Here is a 19,162-nt window from a genome sequence, read left to right as displayed (position 1 = left end):
AGGTGACCGAAGGCTGCGCTGGCACACTGGAGGCAGTGTTGGACCTCGTCGTCGATGACTGCCCTCGCTGACAGTAGGCTCCCAAGGAATGGAAAATGGTCCACTTTGACCAAGGCCTCACTGTGGATTTTGATAACCGGGGACAGTGCTGTGTGGCGGGGTCAGGTTGGTGGAGGACCTTTGTCTTATGGATGTTTAGTGTAAGGCCCAGCTTTCGTACGCCTGGGTGAAGGTGTTGACGATGGCTTGGAGTTTGGCCTCCGAGTGTGCGCAGACACAAGCGCCGTCTGCGTCCTGTAGTTCGATGACAGAGGACGGGATGGCCTTGGATCTAGCCTGGAGGTGGCGGAGGTGGAAGAGATTCCCATTTGTTACCGCTCGGAATGAGCCCCTGGATTGAGATTTCAGTTTTTTCTCTGTGAATCTCGGGATCTCTGTTTCTCTCTCTCTCGTTTTTTCCCCCTTTTCTCTATTCCTATTTCTCTATTTCTCTCCCAATCACATTTTATCATTCTGTTTCTCATTCCCTTTCCACACTTCTATCTCTTTCTCCTTTCTCTTTTGCTCCCTCTTTCTCACACCCTCTCTTTCCCTATCCCTCTCTCCCTTGCTCTTTCCCCCTCTCACTCTCCCTCACCCTCTCTCCCCATCTCTCCCTCCCTCCCTTTCTCACCCTCCCTCTCTTTTCCTCTCCCTCCCTCTCTCCCTTCCTCTCCCTCTTTTACCCTCTCTCTTTCCCTTTCCCTCTCACTCTCCCTCACCCTGTCCCTCTTTTTCCCTCCCCTTGAGTGTGGATTCTGGGCTGAACTCCTCCGGTCCATTGAAGAGGCTCCTGGACTTGTTGCTGTGCAATGCGGAGCTGGCTCCAGGATCTCCCCCAGATGATCCCGCACCGGACTTCTCTGTCAGACCAATTCAGCTGCTATTACTTTGACGAGTCTGGGGAGCTTCCGACCCATCCTCCGGTTTGGACCTTACCTTCTTGTCTCTCTCCGCTCCCACGGCTCTGAGATCTCTGCCACTCTGCAGCGGCCCTAAAAGCTGGTGGGGGCACCGGCAGCTGAAGGGCCGGCTTTTTCACGCTGAAAATGGGTCTGGGGGGCAGAGCGACAGCGGTGCACACTTTTAGCGCGTCGCTACTGCCGCAAGCCCCACACCACCACGAGAGTCGGAGGTGGCCCACAACAATGCAAGACCTCCCAGGCCCAATCTAAGTCAGGGCAGTTGAGCCCAAAGCAGTGGCCATTTGATTTTGATGAATGGCCGCCACAAACGGACAGTCATGGTCCTTCCCGGGATCGTGAATTTTGGTGCCATGATCTCATGTCCGTACCCGGAGATTTTTCACATAATTTACAATAACCAGAATTTCACCATGGCCACAATAAAAGTCTGGTTTTCACAATTTGATAGGTTAGTTAACCGCAATATCTCTAATTTAATTCAGCAACATCTTAAAGTCAACACAACACAGCACAGCAAATCCCCAGTAAAGTACATCATCTTTCTTTGTGTTCTTTCTTCAGGCCCCTCTCCAAATGACTGCAAGAAATACTGAACATAACTGAAGAAAAAGTTAGCGTCCACAATGAAACAAAGTCCGTGTAACATTCGTACACAGAAGGGGTTAACAGGGGGCGGAGCTTCCCACTGAAACTGTTCATCACACACACAGGCTTTTTACAGAAACACTCCTCGGAAAGTGACAGAAACTGGCAGCCTTTTGCTTGAACCATTTTCTCCTCACAACAACTTTACTTTCTGACGCTCTGTGAAGTTTTAACCTCTGTCTTCATTCTAACTTTGGACAAAGCGAGGGTGAACTGACGCAGAATACAGGGGGATAGTGTCATCGGGGCACCAGTCGACAGTCCCAGATTACTGCATCTGTCCCTGCTGGTTCCAACCCCAAAACCATCCCACATTCCAACCTCTGCCTACACTTACAATCATAGAAGGAGGCCATTCGGCCCATCCAGCCCTTGCTGCTCTCTGCAAGAGCACTTCAGCTAGTCCCACTCCCCCGCCCTTTCCCCGTATCCCTGCAAACTGTTCCCTTCAGGTACTTATCCAATTCCCTTCTGAAAGTCATGATTGAGTCTGCCTCCAGCACCTTTTCAGGCAGTGCATTCCAGATCCTAACCATTCACTGCGTCAAAACAGGATTTATCACAATGTTGAGCATGGGAAGGTTATAAATAACCCATGAACCGTTTGGCCCCTTTTGTATCATCATCATCATAGGCACTCCCTCGTATCAAGGATTACTTGGTTCCACGCCAAAAAGGGATGAGTTCACAGGTGTTTCAATGAAGGACCTAATATTCCAGGTCCCGAACTACATGTTGAAGGGTGGAAGATGCCTGTGCGTGGATATTTTTAACGTGTGGTGGCCGTTGCACACCAGCCAACACACGGGCTTGACAGAGCTAGGTCTTGGTCCAGTGGCAAGGATTAACCAAGACGACTGGAGTCCAGCTTTGCTGCACAGACTCAGTGCGCACAACATATTGCAGTGTGGGCTGGCCCTTGCTGGCCCCGAACTCACGCCTCTCCTGGGCCCTGATCACGTCGCTCCACAATCTCTCACCGCTCCTTCGCCCTGACCTCGCCGCTCCTGCTGTACCTGCCCACGCTCCAATCACTGACCTGGGATATGGTGACATCCAATCCAGTCGCCCGCTTCACAACCGTCACCCTCCTGCACGAGTACACGCTGTACCTTGCAGTGGTGTGCTCCACACTGCTCCTCCTTTAAGGCCCCGACCTGCTGATGGTCCCTGCACCCTTTTGTATCAGACCCCTCATCAAAGGGACTCGAAGCCATTTAAATACAACTCTGTATACGACCGCGTCCAATGCAAATTGTGATGCTTGAAGAGCGAGGACATATTTCTCTGAAGTCTCATCTCGTTCAGAGTGTGATAATGGCCATGGAAGAATAATTTACTGTAACGCGGCAGTGTTAAAGGTCAGAGAAATACAGGTCGCCATCCTAAAATCTCTGACTCAAATATACCCCTTGATCTGAGATGCCAACTGTTCGGGAATGGATGTTCTTATATATAAATTAATCAGATATTCCACGTGGTAATAGGGTTCAAAGGCATTTATTGACTTTCATAGGAATTAAGCATAAAATGATTATTACCAATAATCAGACATATACAATAATAATTAATATCAATAATCACCCATATACAATAACTATTATTACCAATAATCACCCATGTACAATGATAACTATTAATACCAATAATCACCCATGTACAATGATAACTATTATTACCAATAATCACCCATATACAATGATAACTATTATTACCAATAATCACACATATGCTTGGGACGCTTGTGGTACAAGACCGGAGAATATCACCGGGCCACAGGTTTCGAGCTCGAGGGGATCAGCTGGCCAAGCCTTGTCGAATTCTGAAGTATCTATTGTAACAACCCTCTTTTTATCCCTTTCTTTCACTCTCGCTACGTGAGGGTCCACGTGTTTCAAAGTATTACCTCATCCAATTAGTCGCAGTAACTCCAGTTTTAACAAGAATAACTTCCCATAACTTGACTCACTCCTGGATTTTCCAGATCTGTGGCAGGTGCCTTTTCAAGGCTGGAGCTAACAGAGAGAGTTTTGTGGCCTCTCCTTATCAGTGAAAATACTGTCGGACTGGAATCCCTTTCACTGACTGAACATTGCTCACAGAAACTCCCTGAAACCTCAAGTTAATATGAGGAATTTAACCATGATTGATGCAGTCCTGCCTGACACTAGTATAATTCACGACTGATATTAATGCAGACGTGCTCATCACTATTGTGATTCATCACAGAGATTAAAACCACTACAATTATATAATTAAAGCATTAAAATTCTACAACTGAAGGGGACAATCAATTGTAACTCAACAAATTGCAGCAAACTGACCAAAAGCAGCTGTGTTTAGCGTCAGTGACAGACCCTTACAGAGAAAAGCACAAAGACCTCACGGATCTTTAAAAGTAGCAAGGCACCGAGTTCCTGACATCATCAGAGGGGGAGACCTGGGCATGACATCATCAGACGGTGCCGGAAATGATGTCATTGGGGGTAGGACCAGACTTGAAAACGTCAGAGAGGCAGACTTGGAAATGACATCATAGAGGGGCAGGGCTGGAAGTGACATAGCAGAGGGGAACAGGAAATGACAGCATTTCAACCCACCTCCCCCAACCCAGAAGTGACATCATCAGAGCCACAGTTTTGGAAATGACATAATCTGTGACCCCCAACCCGGAAATGACCTGTTTAGGAAGGCCACTCAAAACCGAAAGTGACATCGTGGTATTCCCGAGACTGGAAGTGACATCACCGAGTCTCCGATACCAGGATTAATTTAACAGTTTTAGGGATTTGTTTCCACAATAAAATGCTGGAAACACGGGTTCAGTGAATGTGGTGTGAAATGTGTGTAAATGTGTCAGTGAGTCAGTGACCTGGTGAAATGACACAGTCCCAGCCTCGTAGTCCAACTGAACTCGGATCCTGCTCCCAGACCCGATCTGTCGGAGGTGAGTGTCCCGGGAATTGTGCCGGGCCCTGAGAGAAACACAAAGATCACCACAATAATATAAACCCCAGGATTTACTGCTGCCCCCAAGGTAAAACCCTCCCCCCTCCCTCTCTACACTCCCACACACAATCCCTATTCCCCAGCGATTCCCATCAGTCTCCACATCCCAGGAATGGGATCCTGAGGAGAAGCTCTGGGAGCAGAGGACTTGGGGTTGGTCTTTAAACCTCTCTGGGTGAGGTGGGTAGGGCTGTTTCTGTCCAGTCCGTGTTACTGATCTCAGATCATCAGACAGAACCAAGTTTCAGTTTGCTGTCTTTGGATCCAGGCCCATCGGTGACCTTTGCCCTAGAGAGGAGAGAAGAGATTGGTCAGACAGGGTTATTCCACTCAGATCAATGATTGACAGCTGCAGGGTCGGAGTGTCAGTATTTCCCAGACAGTGCCAGCCCCATATTACCAGTCAGTGTGATCCCCGTTTCAGATTATAAACACACCTTGGGATATTCCCGTTCTCCCTCTGATCCCAGTCGACTGCTTGATGGCGATCAATGGGACAGGGGCTGCCCCAGAGGAGCTGTGTGGGGGAGGAGTTACAGTCGATGAGCCCCTGTATTCGGTGGAAGCTGGCCCTGTAAACAAAGCACATGGTGATTGGAAATTGTGACACAGCGAGGTCCCACCTCCTTCATATTACTCGATGGGGGGGTTATATATTCCATACTTATATATTCCTACATTACAACAGTGAGTACGCTTCAAAAATAGAACTTCATTGTCTGTAAAGCACTTTGGAATTCCTGAGGTTCTGACAGGTGCTATATAAATGCAAGTCTTTCCATCTCTTACTAAACTCTTTAATAATACTGGCAGCCATTGAGGGTCGGTGTCCCTTTAAGGGCCACTCTGATTGGCAGTGTGTAACTCCGCCCCTACCTGGCCCACGGTGGGTGAAGCTCTGGCCCATTACAGTGAGGAATGTTTAAAGCAGGTGTCACTGGGGACTGAGGATTAATCTCAGGCTCCTGATCCACAGACACAGGGAGCAGATATTAAAGTTCGGGATATTCCCAGCTGTCTGAACACAACTAACCCCACCTGCTCTCAGTGCCTTATATTGGAGAAAAGCTGCACCATCTTATTGATGATTCCCAATATGTCTGAGTGGTACTTTTCCCATCCATTCAGCCTCTCCTGGATAAGTTGCGATATATTGGGCAGGTTCAGGGTGAGCGCTGGAACATCTGGGTCTGTGACTCTCTGAGTCTCCGTCACTGTGGAATGAAAGAGGAGAGAATGTTTTTATCAGTGGGGACATCTCAGATCAGAAACCCAAAGGGGATCGAGTGATCAGTGCAACAAGCTGCCCCCCTTCTAATGCTGGTCCTGACACCCCGCAGCAACCCATCCGGAAAATGGCAGAATCCCGGGATTTGCCGTCTCCCTACATTCACACTGATCTCCACACGTGCAGTGGGATCCTGGTTTGCTGACACTTCAGCTCAGTTTGTGATTTTCAAAGCCGTCTGTGTTCAGTCCAGTTTCTCTGTACTGGAGCCTCATCTTTCCATTATTGATCATTATTATTATCCCGAGGGTCTCCAGTCTGTGCCCCCCTCTCTGCAGGAACATACTCACTACAATCATGTGAAGTGAGGAGAGGAGAAGGAACGGCCTCCCAGGGACCTGGGGTGGGTGGGATTCCCTCACAGATGTCTCGATTTTAACCCCACGCCCCCCGACAGGCGGGACAGGGTCGGGGGTTAAAAGATCAGAGTGACTATTTGCACCGTGTTGTTTCTGCGCCTGTGTCCTCTGGACTCTGCCCCCGACGCCTTTCGCACAGGCGCAGACTCCTCGGCCCTGGAACCGGAAGTGGGCCCCACAACGAGCACGTTGTGCTGCTGTGCTGCTGATCTTCTGACGGGTCAGTATAGAGGCCGCTGCTCAAACATTTCCTGCCGCTGAAGCCTGGGGCTGGATTTGTTTCCAGCTGTTGCATGATTGGGAACATTTTCGTGGCCTTCTGTGGGAGAAAAAACATCGGCAGTAGTGTGAGAGAGAGATAGCGGGGAGAGAGAGACAGACACGGGGAGTGACAGAGAAAGGATGGGGGGGACAGAGAGAGACGGGATGGGGGGGAGAGACACATGGGGGGGAGAGAGAGACACACTCGGGGGGGGGGGGGCGGGAAGAGAGGGAGACACAGATGTGGAGAGAGTGCGACATTTGGGGCAGGGGGAGAGAGAGACACGGTGGGGGAGAGAGAGCGACACACACACAGGGGTGTGGGGGAGAGACAAAGGATGGGGGGAGAGAGAGAGAGACACGGATGGACGGGGTGGGCAAGAGAGACATGGGGGGTGTGGGGGGAGGGAGACACACACAGGGGAGGGGGAGAGACACATGGGGGCAGAGGTTGAGAGAGATACGGGGGGGCGCGATTGGAGAGAGACACGGTGGAGAGAGAAACACAGGCGGGCGGGAAGGCGAGCAAAAGAGCGGGAGGACAAGCGACACGGTGGGCAAGAGGCACGGTTGGGGACAGAGACACACGGTGGGGAGTGACAGTCACGGGGAGGAAGAGAGAGACACGGGGAGAGAACGAGAGATGGTGGGGTGACGGGAGATAGAGAGAGCAACATGGGGGCAGGGGTTGAAAGAGACAAGGATGGGGGAGAGAGACAGAAAGAACGGGGCGGGGGGTGGGGGAGAGAGACACCTGGAGAAGGAGAAGATAGACCCGGGGGGGAGGGGGGAGAGAGAGCGAGACACTGGGGGCGGGGGGGTCGGGCGGCAGGGGAGCGAGACACAGGGCGGGGTGAGGAGGAGATAGAGACAAGGGGGGTAGAGAGAGTCATGGGGGGAAGATAGAAAAAGGACGAGGGGACAGAGAGAGTTGGTGGGAGGGGAGAAAGACACGGGAGGGAGGGGGAAACGGGGGTGGGAGATAGAGTCATGGGGTAGGGGGAGAGAGAGAAAGGTTGGAGGGACAGAGAGACGGGGGGGGGGTTGAGAGAGAGAGAGTCATGGGGTGGGGAGAGAGCGACATGGAGGCGGGGGGTGATAGAGAACGATTTGGTGGCAGGAAAAGAGAGCAAAAGGACGGGGGAAGAGAGAGAGAGAGACAAGTGAGGGCGGTCGGGGAGGAAGAGAGACACACACTCGGGGAGGAGGGGGAGTGGGAGACACACACACTCTGGGAGGGGGGGGAAGACACACACTCAGGGAGGGGGGAGAGGGAGACACGCACTCGAGGAGGAGTGAGTGGGAGACACACACTCAGGGAGGGGTGAGAGGGAGACACACACACAGGGAGGGGTGAGAGGGAGACACACACACAGGGAGGGGGGAGAGGGAGAGAGACACACTGGAGGGGAGAGAGGGAGACACACACTCGGGGAGGGGTGAGTGGGAGACACACACTCAGGGAGGAATGAGTGGGAGACACACACACAGGGAGGGGGGAGAGGGAGACACACACTCGGGGAGGGGTGAGTGGGAGACACACACTCAGGGAGGGGTGAGAGGGAGACACACACACAGGGAGGGGGGAGAGGGAGAGAGACACACTGGAGGGGAGAGAGGGAGACACACACTCGGGGAGGGGTGAGTGGGAGACACATACTCAGGGAGGGGTGAGTGGGAGACACACACTCAGGGAGGGGGGGAGGGAGACACACACTCAGGGACGGGGGAGAGGGAGAGACACGGGGGAAGAGAGACACGGGGGGAGAGAGAGAGAGACACACTAGAGGGGAGAGAGGGAGGCACACACTCGCGGAGGAGGGAGACCCCGAGTGTGTGTCTCTCTCTATCCCCGCCAACATGTCACTCTCTCTCCTCCTCCCTCGTGTCTCTCTCTCTCCTCCTGCCCCCGTGTCTCTCTCCTCCTGTACCCGTGTATCTCTCTCCCCGCCTTTGCCTCTAGCTGTCATCCCCACCCCCCGTATCTCTCTCTTTCCCCTGATGACTCTCCCCGCTGTATCGCTCTAACCCCCCCATGTATCTCTCTCCCCCCGCCCCCCCGTGTCTCTCTTCCCCCCCATAACTCTCTCTCCCACGCCATGTCCCTCCCCCCCCCCCCCGGCCATGTCTCTCCCCCGCCCCCTTGTGTCTCTCTTCCCCCCTGTGTCTCTCTCTTCCCCCCTGCATCTCTTTCTCCCCACCCCGTGTTTCTCTCTCCACCCCCCGCATCCCTCTCTTCCTCCCCATGTCTCTCTCCCCCTCTGCCCCCATGTCGATCTCTCTCCATCGCCCCCCCCCAGTGTGTCTCTCAACCCCTGCCCCCATGTCAGTCTCTCCCCCTGGCGTGTCTCTCTCTCTCCTCACGTGTCCCTCGCCCCACCTCCCCCCCATCTTTTATCTCTCCCCCCCCATGACTATCTCTGCCCCCATATCTCCCTACCTCTTCCCCCTCTCTGTGTATCTTCCCCCCTCTGCCACGCCCCTCCCCTGTATGTGTGTCTCTCTCTCTCTCCCCCCGCGTCTCTCTCACCCCGCCCGTGTCTCTCTCCCCTGCCATCTCTCCCTCTCCCCCCTCACCTTCTCCCCCTCCCCGAGTGTGTGGGGAGACAGAGAGAGACACGAGGAGGGAGAGAGGGAAACGGGGGTGTGAGAGAGAATCATGGGAGGGGGGTGAGAGAGAGAGACACGGGGGAGGAGAGAGAGAGGGATGGGAGGAAGAGGGACAGAGGGAGAGAGCCACGTGGAGAGAGAGAAACACGGGGCAGAGGGGGACAGAGAAAGACAGGGTGAGATGAAAGAAAGAGAGAGACAGGGGGGAGGAGAGAGAGAGAGAGATGGGGGCGAAGAGGGACAGAGAGAGAGAAACACGGGGCGGGGGGGAGGGACACGGTGGGGAGAGAGAGACACAGGGATGGGAGAGAGATACGGTGGGGTGGGGGGAGCGACATGGGGGCAGGGGTTGAGAGAGACATGGGTGTGGGGGACAGAAAGGGGAGGGGGGGACAGAAAGGACGGGGGGGGACAGAGAGAGACGGGGGGGAGGGGGAGATAGACCCAATGGGGAGGGGGAGATAGACCCAGAGGGGGGGGAGAGAGACACAGCGGGAGGGGGGGGGAGTGGGAGAGACACTGGGGGGTCGGGCAGCGGGGGAGCGAGACACAGGCGGGGGGGAGGAGATAGAGACACGGGGGGTGGGGGGGGAGGGTGGAGAGAGATACGGGGTGGGAGAGAGACATGGGGGGAGGAGAGAGCCACGGGGCTGGGAGAGTCATGGGGTGCGGAGAGAGCGACATGGGGGCGAGGGTGTGATAGAGAACGACTTGTTGGTGGGAAAAGAGAGAGAAAAGACAGGGGAAGAGAGAGAAGGGGCGTGGAGGCTTGGGGAGGAAGAGACACACAGGGGAGGGGGAGAGTGAGACACACACTCGGGGCAGGGGAGAGGGAGGGACAGCAGGGGGGTGGGGGAGACAGAGAGACACAGGGGGGTGGGGAGAAAGAGATGGCGGGGACAGAGAGAGACGCGGGGGAGCGCGAGACATGGGGGTGTGTGGGGAGAGAGACACGGCCATGGAGAGAGACACGGGGGGGGGGGGGTGTGGGGAGAGAGAGACACAGGCGTGGTGAGAGACACGGTGGGGGGAGAGAGAGACACGGGCGTGGTGAGAGACACTGTGGGGAGAGAGAGAGACACGGGCGTGGTGAGAGACGCTGGGCGGGGAGAGAGAGACACGGGCGTGGTGAGAGACACGGGGGGGGAAAGAGAGAGACACGGGCGTGGTGAGAGACACGGGGGGGGAAAGAGAGAGACACGGGCGTGGTGAAAGACACGGGGGGGGGGAGAGAGAGACACGGGCGTGGTGAGAGACACGGGGGGGGGGGAGAGAGAGACACGGGCGTGGTGAGAGACACGGGGGGGGAAAGAGAGAGACACGGGCGTGGTGAGAGACATGGGGGGGGGAGAGAGAGACATGGGCGTGGTGAGAGACACGGGGGGGGGGGAGAGAGAGACACGGGCGTGGTGAGAGACGCTGGGCGGGGAGAGAGAGACACGGGCGTGGTGAGAGACACGGGGGGGGGAGAGAGAGACACGGGCGTGGTGAGAGACACGGGGGGGGGGGAGAGAGAGACACGGGCGTGGTGAGAGACACGGTGGGGGAAGAGAGAGACACGGGCGTGGTGAGAGACACGGTGGGGGGAGAGAGAGACACGGGCGTGGTGAGAGACACGGGGGGGGGGGGAGAGAGAGACACGGGCGTGGTGAGAGACACGGGGGGGGAAAGAGAGAGACACGGGCGTGGTGAGAGACACGGGGGGGGAAAGAGAGAGACACGGGCGTGGTGAGAGACACGGGGGGGGAAAGAGAGAGACACGGGCGTGGTGAGAGACACGGGGGGGGGGAAGATAGAGACACGGGCGTGGTGAGAGACATGGGGGGGGAGAGAGAGAGACACGGGCGTGGTGAGAGACACGGGGGGGGGGAAAGATAGAGACACTGGCGTGGTGAGAGACATGGGGGGGGGAGAGAGAGACACGGGCGTGGTGAGAGACATGGGGGGGGGGAGAGAGAGACACGGGCGTGGTGAGAGATACGGGGGGGGGGGGGAGAGAGAGACACGGGCGTGGTGAGAGATACGGGGGGGGGGAGAGAGAGACACGGGCGTGGTGAGAGACACGGGGGGGGGGGAAGATAGAGACACGGGCGTGGTGAGAGACATGGCGGGGGGGAGAGAGAGACACGGGCGTGGTGAGAGACACGGGGGGGGGGGAGAGAGAGACACGGGCGTGGTGAGAGACACGGGGGGGGGGGAGAGAGAGACACGGGCGTGGTGAGAGACACGGGGGGGGGGGGAAGATAGAGACACGGGCGTGGTGAGAGACATGGGGGGGGGGAGAGAGAGACACGGGCGTGGTGAGAGATACGGGGGGGGGGAGAGAGAGACACGGGCGTGGTGAGAGACACGGGGGGGGGGGAAGATAGAGACACGGGCGTGGTGAGAGACATGGGGGGGGAGAGAGAGAGACACGGGCGTGGTGAGAGACACGGGGGGGGGAAATATAGAGACACGGGCGTGGTGAGAGACATGGGGGGGAGAGAGAGAGACACGGGCGTGGTGAGAGACACGGTGGGGGGAGAGAGAGACACAGGCGTGGTGAGAGACACGGGGGGGGGAGAGAGAGACACGGGCGTGGTGAGAGACACGGGGGGGGAGAGAGAGAGACACGGGCGTGGTGAGAGACACGGTGGGGGGAGAGAGAGAGACACGGGCGTGGTGAGAGACACGGTGGGGGGAGAGAGAGACACGGGCGTGGTGAGAGACACGGGGGGGGGAAATATAGAGACACGGGCGTGGTGAGAGACATGGGGGGGGAGAGAGAGAGACACGGGCGTGGTGAGAGACACGGGGGGGGAGAGAGAGACACGGGCGTGGTGAGAGACACGGGGGGGGAGAGAGAGAGACACGGGCGTGGTGAGAGACACGGGGCGGGGGAGAGAGAGAGACACGGGCGTGGTGAGAGACATGGGGGGGGGAGAGAGAGAGACACGGGCGTGGTGAGAGACACGGGGGGAGAGAGAGAGACACGGGCGTGGTGAGAGACATGGGGGGGGGAGAGAGAGAGACACGGGCGTGGTGAGAGACACGGGGGGAGAGAGAGAGACACGGGCGTGGTGAGAGACATGGGGGGGGGAGAGAGAGAGACACGGGCGTGGTGAGAGACACGGGGGGGGTGTGTGGAGAGAGAGACATGGGGGGGGGAAGAGAGAGACAAGGGGAGGGAAAGCGAGACACACACAGGGGAGGGGCGTGGCGGGGGGGAGAGAGAGACACAGAGAGGGGGAAGAGGAAGAGAGACACAGGACAGAGATAGTCATGGGTGGGGGAGAGAGAGAGAAAGGCCGGGGAACAGAGAGAGACGGGAAATGGGGGGGGAGAGAGACAGAGAGACACGGAAGGGAGGGTGGAGGTGGGGTGTGAGACACGTGAGGGGAAATAGAGACATGGTGGAGCGGGGGAGAGAGACTGACACCGGGGCAGGGGTTGAGAGAGACATGGTGGGATTAGAGAGAGATTGACATGGGGGCCAAGGGGGAGAGAGACGCGGGGGTAGGAGAGGAACAGATCTGGGGAAGAGAGAGAGAGATGCGGGGGAGGGGGGGAGAGAGAGAGAGACACGGTTGGGAGTGGGGGGCGGCGGGGAGAGAGATGGGTGGGGGAGCGAGAGAGACACGGAAGGGGAGGAGAGACATGGGGGCGGGGAGAGAGAGGAGAGAGACACGGCGAAGGTGGGGAGAGAGACTCGGGGGAAGGGGAGAGAGACTCGGGGGAGGGGGAGAGATACACGGGAGAAAAGGGAGAGAGACACATGGGAATGTTAGAGAGATACGGGGGAGAGTCATGGGGGAAAGAGAGAGACACTGGGGTGGGTGAGGAGAGAGAAACGAGGGAGGGGGAGAGAGAGAGACGGGGGAGGGAGAGAGATCGACATGGGGGCAGAGGGGGAGAGAGTGACAAGTTGGCGGGGATAGAGAGAGAGACACACACTCAGGGTTGGTGGGGGGCGCGTGGGAGGCTTGAGGAGGAAGAGAGAGACACGGTGGGGGGGAATAGAATGACATGCGGGGGTGGGGAGAGAGAGACAGACAGGGGAGGGGGAGAGAGAGAGACACACACTCAGGGCAGGAGAGGGAGGGACGGCGGGGTGCGGTGGGGAGACAGAGAGAGACACGAGGGGGGAGAGAGAGAGACGGGGTCGGGGAACAGAGAGACACAGGGGGGTGGGAAGAGAGAGACGGCGGGGACAGAGTGAGACGGGGGGGAGCGCGAGACACGGGGGGGTGTGGGGAGAGAGAGACGCGGGCATGGAGAGAGACACACACGGCAGGGGCGTGGCGGGTGGGGAGAGATACACAGAGAGGAGGAAGAGAGACTCGGGGCAGAGATAGTCATGGCGGGGGGAGAGAGAGAGAGAGGACGGGGGAACAGAGAGAGACAGGGAGTGGCGGGGGAGAGGGAGAGAGAGACACGGTGAGGTGGGGGGGAAGTGGGGTGTGAGACACGCGAGGGGAGAGACTGACATGGGGGCAGGGGTTGAGAGAGACGTGGGGGGGTTGGAGAGAGATCGACATGGGGACAGAGAGGGAGAGAGACACGGGGGTAGGAGAGGGAGAGACCTGGGGAAGAGAGAGAGATGTGGGGGAGGGGGGAGAGAGAGAGACACGGCGGGCAGAGAGATGGGTGGGGGGGGGCGGTGAGAGATGGGGGAGAGAGATGGCGGGGAGAGAGAGGAGAGAGACAAGGCGAGGGTGGGGAGAGAAAGACATGGGGGAGGGGGGAGCGACACATGGGAATGTTAGAGAGATATGGCGATGAGAGTCATGGGGGGAAAGAGAGGGACACGGGGGGTGGGCGGGGAGTGACAGCTAGAGGCAAAGGGGGGGAGACAAAGACACGGGGGCAGGGGGAGAGAGACACGAGGGAAGGGGGAGAGAGACATGAGGGCGAGGGAGAGAGACATGAGGGAGGGGGAGAGAGAGAGACACGGGGGAGGGAGAAAGATTAACATGGGGGCAGAGGAAGAGAGAGTGACATGTTGGAGGGGATAGAGAGAGACACACACTCGGGGTGGGGGGGTGCGTGGGAGGCTTGGGGAGGAAGAGAGAAATACGGGTGAGGGAATAGAACGACATGGGGAAGAGGGAGAGAGACACACACTCGGGGCAGGAGAGAGGGAGGGATGGCAGGGGGGGGGGTGTGGAGACAGAGAGAGACACGAGGGGGGAGAGAGAGACGGGGGGGATCACGAGACACGGGGCGGGGGTGGGGAGAGAGAGATACGGGCATGGAGAATGACACGTGCAGGAGGGGAGAGATACACATGGTGGGGTTAGAGAGTTACGGCAGGGAGAGTCATGGGGGGAAAGAGAGAGACGGGGGGGTGGGGGGAGGACAACTGGAGGCAAAGGGGGAGAGAAAGACACGGGGGCAGAGGTTGACAGAGACACGGCGGCAGGGGGAGAGAGACACGGGGGCAGGGAGAGAGAGAGAGACATGTTGGCGGGGATAGAGAGAGACACACACTCGGGGTGGGGGGGGAGTGCGTGGGAGGCTTGGGGAGGAAGAGAGAGACATGGAGAGGTGAAATAGAATGACATGGGGGAGGTTGGAGAGAGAGGCACACGGGGGAGGGGGAGAGAGACACGGGGGGAGAGAGATACAAGAGGGGGGGAGAGAGAGAGACAAGGGGGAGAGAGAGAGAGACAAGGGGGGGAGAGAGAGAGACAGGGGGGGAGAGAGAGAGACAAGGGGGGAGAGAGAGTGACACGGGGGGAGAGAGAGAGACACGGGGGGAGAGAGAGAGACAAGGGGGGAGAGAGAGAGACAAGGGAGGGAGAGAGAGAGACAAGGCGGGAGAGAGAGAGACAAGGGGGGGAGAGAGAGAGAGACAAGGGGGGGAGAAAGAGAGACAGGGGGGGAGAGAGAGAGACACGGGGGGAGAGAGAGAGACAAGGGGGGGAGAGAGAGAGAGACAAGGGGGGGAGAAAGAGAGACAGGGGGGGAGAGCGAGAGACAAGGGGGGAGAGAGAGTGACACGGGGGGAGAGAGAGAGACACGGGGGGAGAGAGAGAGACAAGGGGGGAGAGAGAGAGACAAGGGAGGGTGAGAGAGAGACAAGGCGGGAGAGAGAGAGACAAGGGGGGGAGAGACTGACATGGGTTGAGAGAGACGCGGTGTGGTTGGAGAAAGATCGACGTGGGGGCAGTGGGGAAGAGAGACGCTGGGGTAGGAGAGGGAGAGACCTGGTGAAGAGAGAGAGATGCGGGGGAGGGGGGGGAAGAGAGAGAGACACGGGGGGTGGGGGGTGGGGAGAGAGATGGGGGGAAAAAAGGGAGTCACGGGGCGGGTGAGAGAGAGACATTGGCGGGGGAGAGAGAGACTCGGGGATGAGAGAGAGAGACACGAGGGGCGAGAGACATCGGGGGGAGAGAGAGGAGGGAGACATGGCAGGGGTGGGGAGAGAAAGACATGGGGGAGGGGGGAGAGAGACACGGGGGGAGAGAGACACGGGGGAGGGGGGAGAGAGACATGGGGGGAGAGATAGAGACACGGGGGAGGGGGAGAGAGACACGGGGGACTGGGGGAGAGAGACAAGGGGGAGGGGGAGAGAGACATGGGAGGCGGGGGGAGAGAGACGAGGGGAAGGGGGAGAGAGACACGGGGGAGGGGGAGAGAGACACGGGGGGCAGGGGGAGAGAGACAAGGGGGAGGGGGAGAGAGACATGGGGGAGGGGGAGAGAGACACGGGGGGCAGGGGGAGAGAGACAAGGGGGAGTGGGAGAGAGACATGGGAGGCGGGGGGAGAGAGACAAGGGGAAGGGGGAGAGAGACACGGGGGAGGGGGAGAGAGACATGGGAGGCGGGGGAGAGAGACAAGGGGGAGGGGGAGAGAGACATGGGAGGCAGGGAGAGAGAGACACGGGGACGGGGGGGGGGTGAGAGACATAAGGGGAATTCTATTGGGTTAAAAGAACCTATATGTAATCTATAATCGTTGTGATTGGCTTGTGTCCAGCCGTGATGGGCTGTGTAACTGTAGTAAACTGTTTGTAACTGTTGTGAAACATATAAAAGTGAATGTAACCCTTTGTTCTGTGGAGAGAAGCCTGGACTCAGTCTTGTGATTTCCTCCCCGCTAAGCGTAATAAAGGCCGCATCAGCATTGGAACCGACTCTGAGTGTTGAGTGATTCTTCTGAGAAAACACTAACGCTAACAGTGGCGTAGTCGGCAGGATTTCCCGGAGTCGCTGGACGCCCTTGGAAAAACCCGGGTGAGTATAAAAAAAAACGATTTTTAAGTATAAAGGGTGCGGAAGGTGGAAGCTGGTTGATCGACACGAGGAGACGGTCTAATATCTCAAACGCCTAGCCTGAGCCTGAATTAAGAGGACTTTTGTCCCACGTGACGGCCAGGAACCAAGTAGGCGTAGGGAACACACTTAGACCGTGGGATCGTGATACCGAGAGACATCTTCCGGACCCAGTAGTGTCATTTGAAATACCCCGGAGTAGAACCAAGCGGTGTACAGCGGCTAACGGAATCCAAACCTGTGAACAGGGTCGGACCAACGGGCCGAGCGGTGGTAGGTAGTCGTTAAGGATACGTAGAGCACTGCGGGAAATTGCTTAAACGCGTTTTAAGAATTGTATAAGTTTGTGTAACAGCAGAACTTGTGACCTGACAGTAGCCAAGAGACAGTTTACTACAAGTCGCGCTAGAAAGAAAGCGGACCTCTGAGAGTAGATTCCTAACGGTACTAGTCCTACCCAGGAATGGCCATGAAAACAAGTAAACTCGAGTGGGGACCAGAAGGGTCGCTTACCCGCCACCTGGCGGAAAAACAAAAGAAGCTAATCGAAAAAATGATTAAAGCAGGGTGGAATCCTCAGGAACTAGTTATGTGAGGAATTATTTAGATAAAACTATGAATTCCCTGAAAGGTCATGGATCCAAAAATAGAGCCGGCCAAAACAAGAAGAGAGACTGTTGTAAATGTCTGATCGTTGAGTGAGAAGTGTGTGTGATTTTTGACTGCAGAATGAATTTTTTTTATGTTTTCATGTTCCGAAAGCCTGGTTGGAAGAGGAATGCAAGTGTCTGTTTATTTTAGAAACAGAGTGAAAGTCTTTTTTTAACCCTTTGTAATGTTGTCCTGTATGTGGGAAGTTTTAAGACATTTAAGTTAGAAACGCAGGTGTGGATTTATTCGGATGATAAGTTACGGAGCTAGGAAAATAAACAAATAAAGGATAGGTTTGTTGAGCAAAAGATTTATTTGACACGCTCACTTACTTGCCGAAAGAAAACATGCAATGATTGATTGGGTTGAAAGACATAAATTTAGTCTCGGAATGAGATAAAGAATGCTTTAAAAAAAAAGAGCTTCTAGCAAAAAAAAAAAGTTTTAAATAAAGATTGAAATTACAAAGTTTGAATTGGGATTTTGAGATATTCAGAGAAGACACAGAAAATACTGAGGTGGATTCAAAAAAAAAAATTATTAAATTAAATCTGATCAGGTCAAACTTCTGGGTGAGTGGCGAGCTATCTGCGAAGGTGTAAAAGGGACTTTTGAAAAATGTTAAAAAACAGCAAGCTTTAGTAACGAGTTTGAAACTGGAGCATTTTGAGATAACGAAAGGCAGCCCTCAAACTCTCAAAGCTGGACTCCATTCCAGTTATGGAGAAAAAGAAAAAGATAAAGACGCCACTTTGAAAGTAAACAAATGATTTTAAATTAACAAGTTACGAACCCTCCGTGTAAAATACAAAACCTAATTTGAAGAAAGAAAAAAAAAATGTAACGGACTAAATGGAAAAAGACATAACTTACTAAATACTAGTTGACGTTTGCTGTGAAAAAGATATTGGTTTAATTAGAAGGAAAAAAAAATTGGAATAAGTAAAAAACACTCTACATGGATTCGAATTTTAAATTATGAAAAAGTTTCAATGCAGTTTGAAAAGATTTCCAAAATGGACAGTGTTTATCAAAAAAGTCCCGAACAGTCTAAACAAGCAGGAGGGTTTTGAAGATAACGAGGAGAAAGAGAGAAATAAAAAAAAACAGAATTGAATTTCAGTAAACAAAATTGCTATTGTATGTGTGGTCTTGTTTTAAAACAATTAAAAAAAAAAAATTATTTGGCAAGTACTTGAATTAGAAGTTAAGAAAACATTGGAGTTTACTCTAATGATTAATGCTGTTTTTAACGGATTCCTAATTTCGAAGCCAGTTTTGAAGGCACAAAGACTTTTTTCAGATGATTACGTGAAGTCACGTAATGACATCAGGTCTTCTTACAAACCTGGAAAGGAGTTAACCCTTTCCATTGACAGCCGTTTTACACTGAACATTATTAATTTGGATTTCTTAATAGGAAAAAAAAGACTCACCTAACAGAGGAAACAAAAATAAAAACAGAACTAGCTTATGTAATAATACTTGCCTGATACAATAAAGAAATAGATACTCAATAAAACAAATTGAAGAGTTAAAAGCTAAGATAAACAGGCTGGAAGAGATAACGGGACTAGACGGATAATGCAGTGCGCAGCCATAGCACCATCACCTCTGGCAATAGAGCCAATGTACCCCACGGTGGGTAGGTGTAGTCCACAAACCCAACCTAACGGTAAAGCAGACAGCGATGTTTGGAGGAATAGCTTTGGCCTTGGTCATAATAGGAGTTTGGGTAATATTTAAGTGGGTAAAGACATGGGCGCACGCCCTACAGATTCAGCTCAAAATGGTTCGATTATAACCTTGTGCTTCTGATTTTGCAGGGTGACAGGGACACTCATAGAGCAAAAAACTTAACCCCTGGTGACGACCAGGCCGTCTGTTTAAAATTACAGATAATACTCACCGGAATGGGAATACGAAAGGCGCTACTCGTAATATGGATAGCCCTGCGACATGCACGTACCCTGGGCAACACCGACGGACAGCAGAGCACGCTGGAAATAAACAACTACATGAACTATGGAGTCTTGTTTAATTTAACGGACGGAATGTGCATCCCAGCAGCCAAGGACTGGAGCAAGGACAGGACTTATTTTAATGCATGGTTACAA

The 19,162-nt window shown here is 54.7% G+C and overlaps 1 protein-coding gene across 1 annotated transcript in view; it reads right to left on the bottom strand.

Moving 5' to 3' along the window:
• Positions 1-4,661: 4,661 nt before the first annotated feature.
• LOC139263084 (uncharacterized) overlaps positions 4,662-19,162 on the bottom strand; it is a 192,003-nt gene continuing 177,502 nt past the window's right edge. The window contains exons 5-6 of the mRNA XM_070878621.1: positions 5,057-5,191; positions 4,662-4,907 (exon numbers count right to left, since the gene is read on the bottom strand). Coding sequence (XP_070734722.1) covers positions 4,864-4,907; positions 5,057-5,191 — 179 coding nt within the window. The 3' untranslated portion in view covers positions 4,662-4,863. The remainder of the gene's footprint in view (positions 4,908-5,056; positions 5,192-19,162) is intronic.

Source organism: Pristiophorus japonicus, chromosome 4, assembly GCF_044704955.1.
Source record: "Pristiophorus japonicus isolate sPriJap1 chromosome 4, sPriJap1.hap1, whole genome shotgun sequence".
Taxonomy (NCBI): Eukaryota; Metazoa; Chordata; class Chondrichthyes; family Pristiophoridae; genus Pristiophorus; species Pristiophorus japonicus.
Note: the sequence above shows the minus strand (reverse complement) of the source record. Positions and strands in the feature narration are given on the sequence as shown.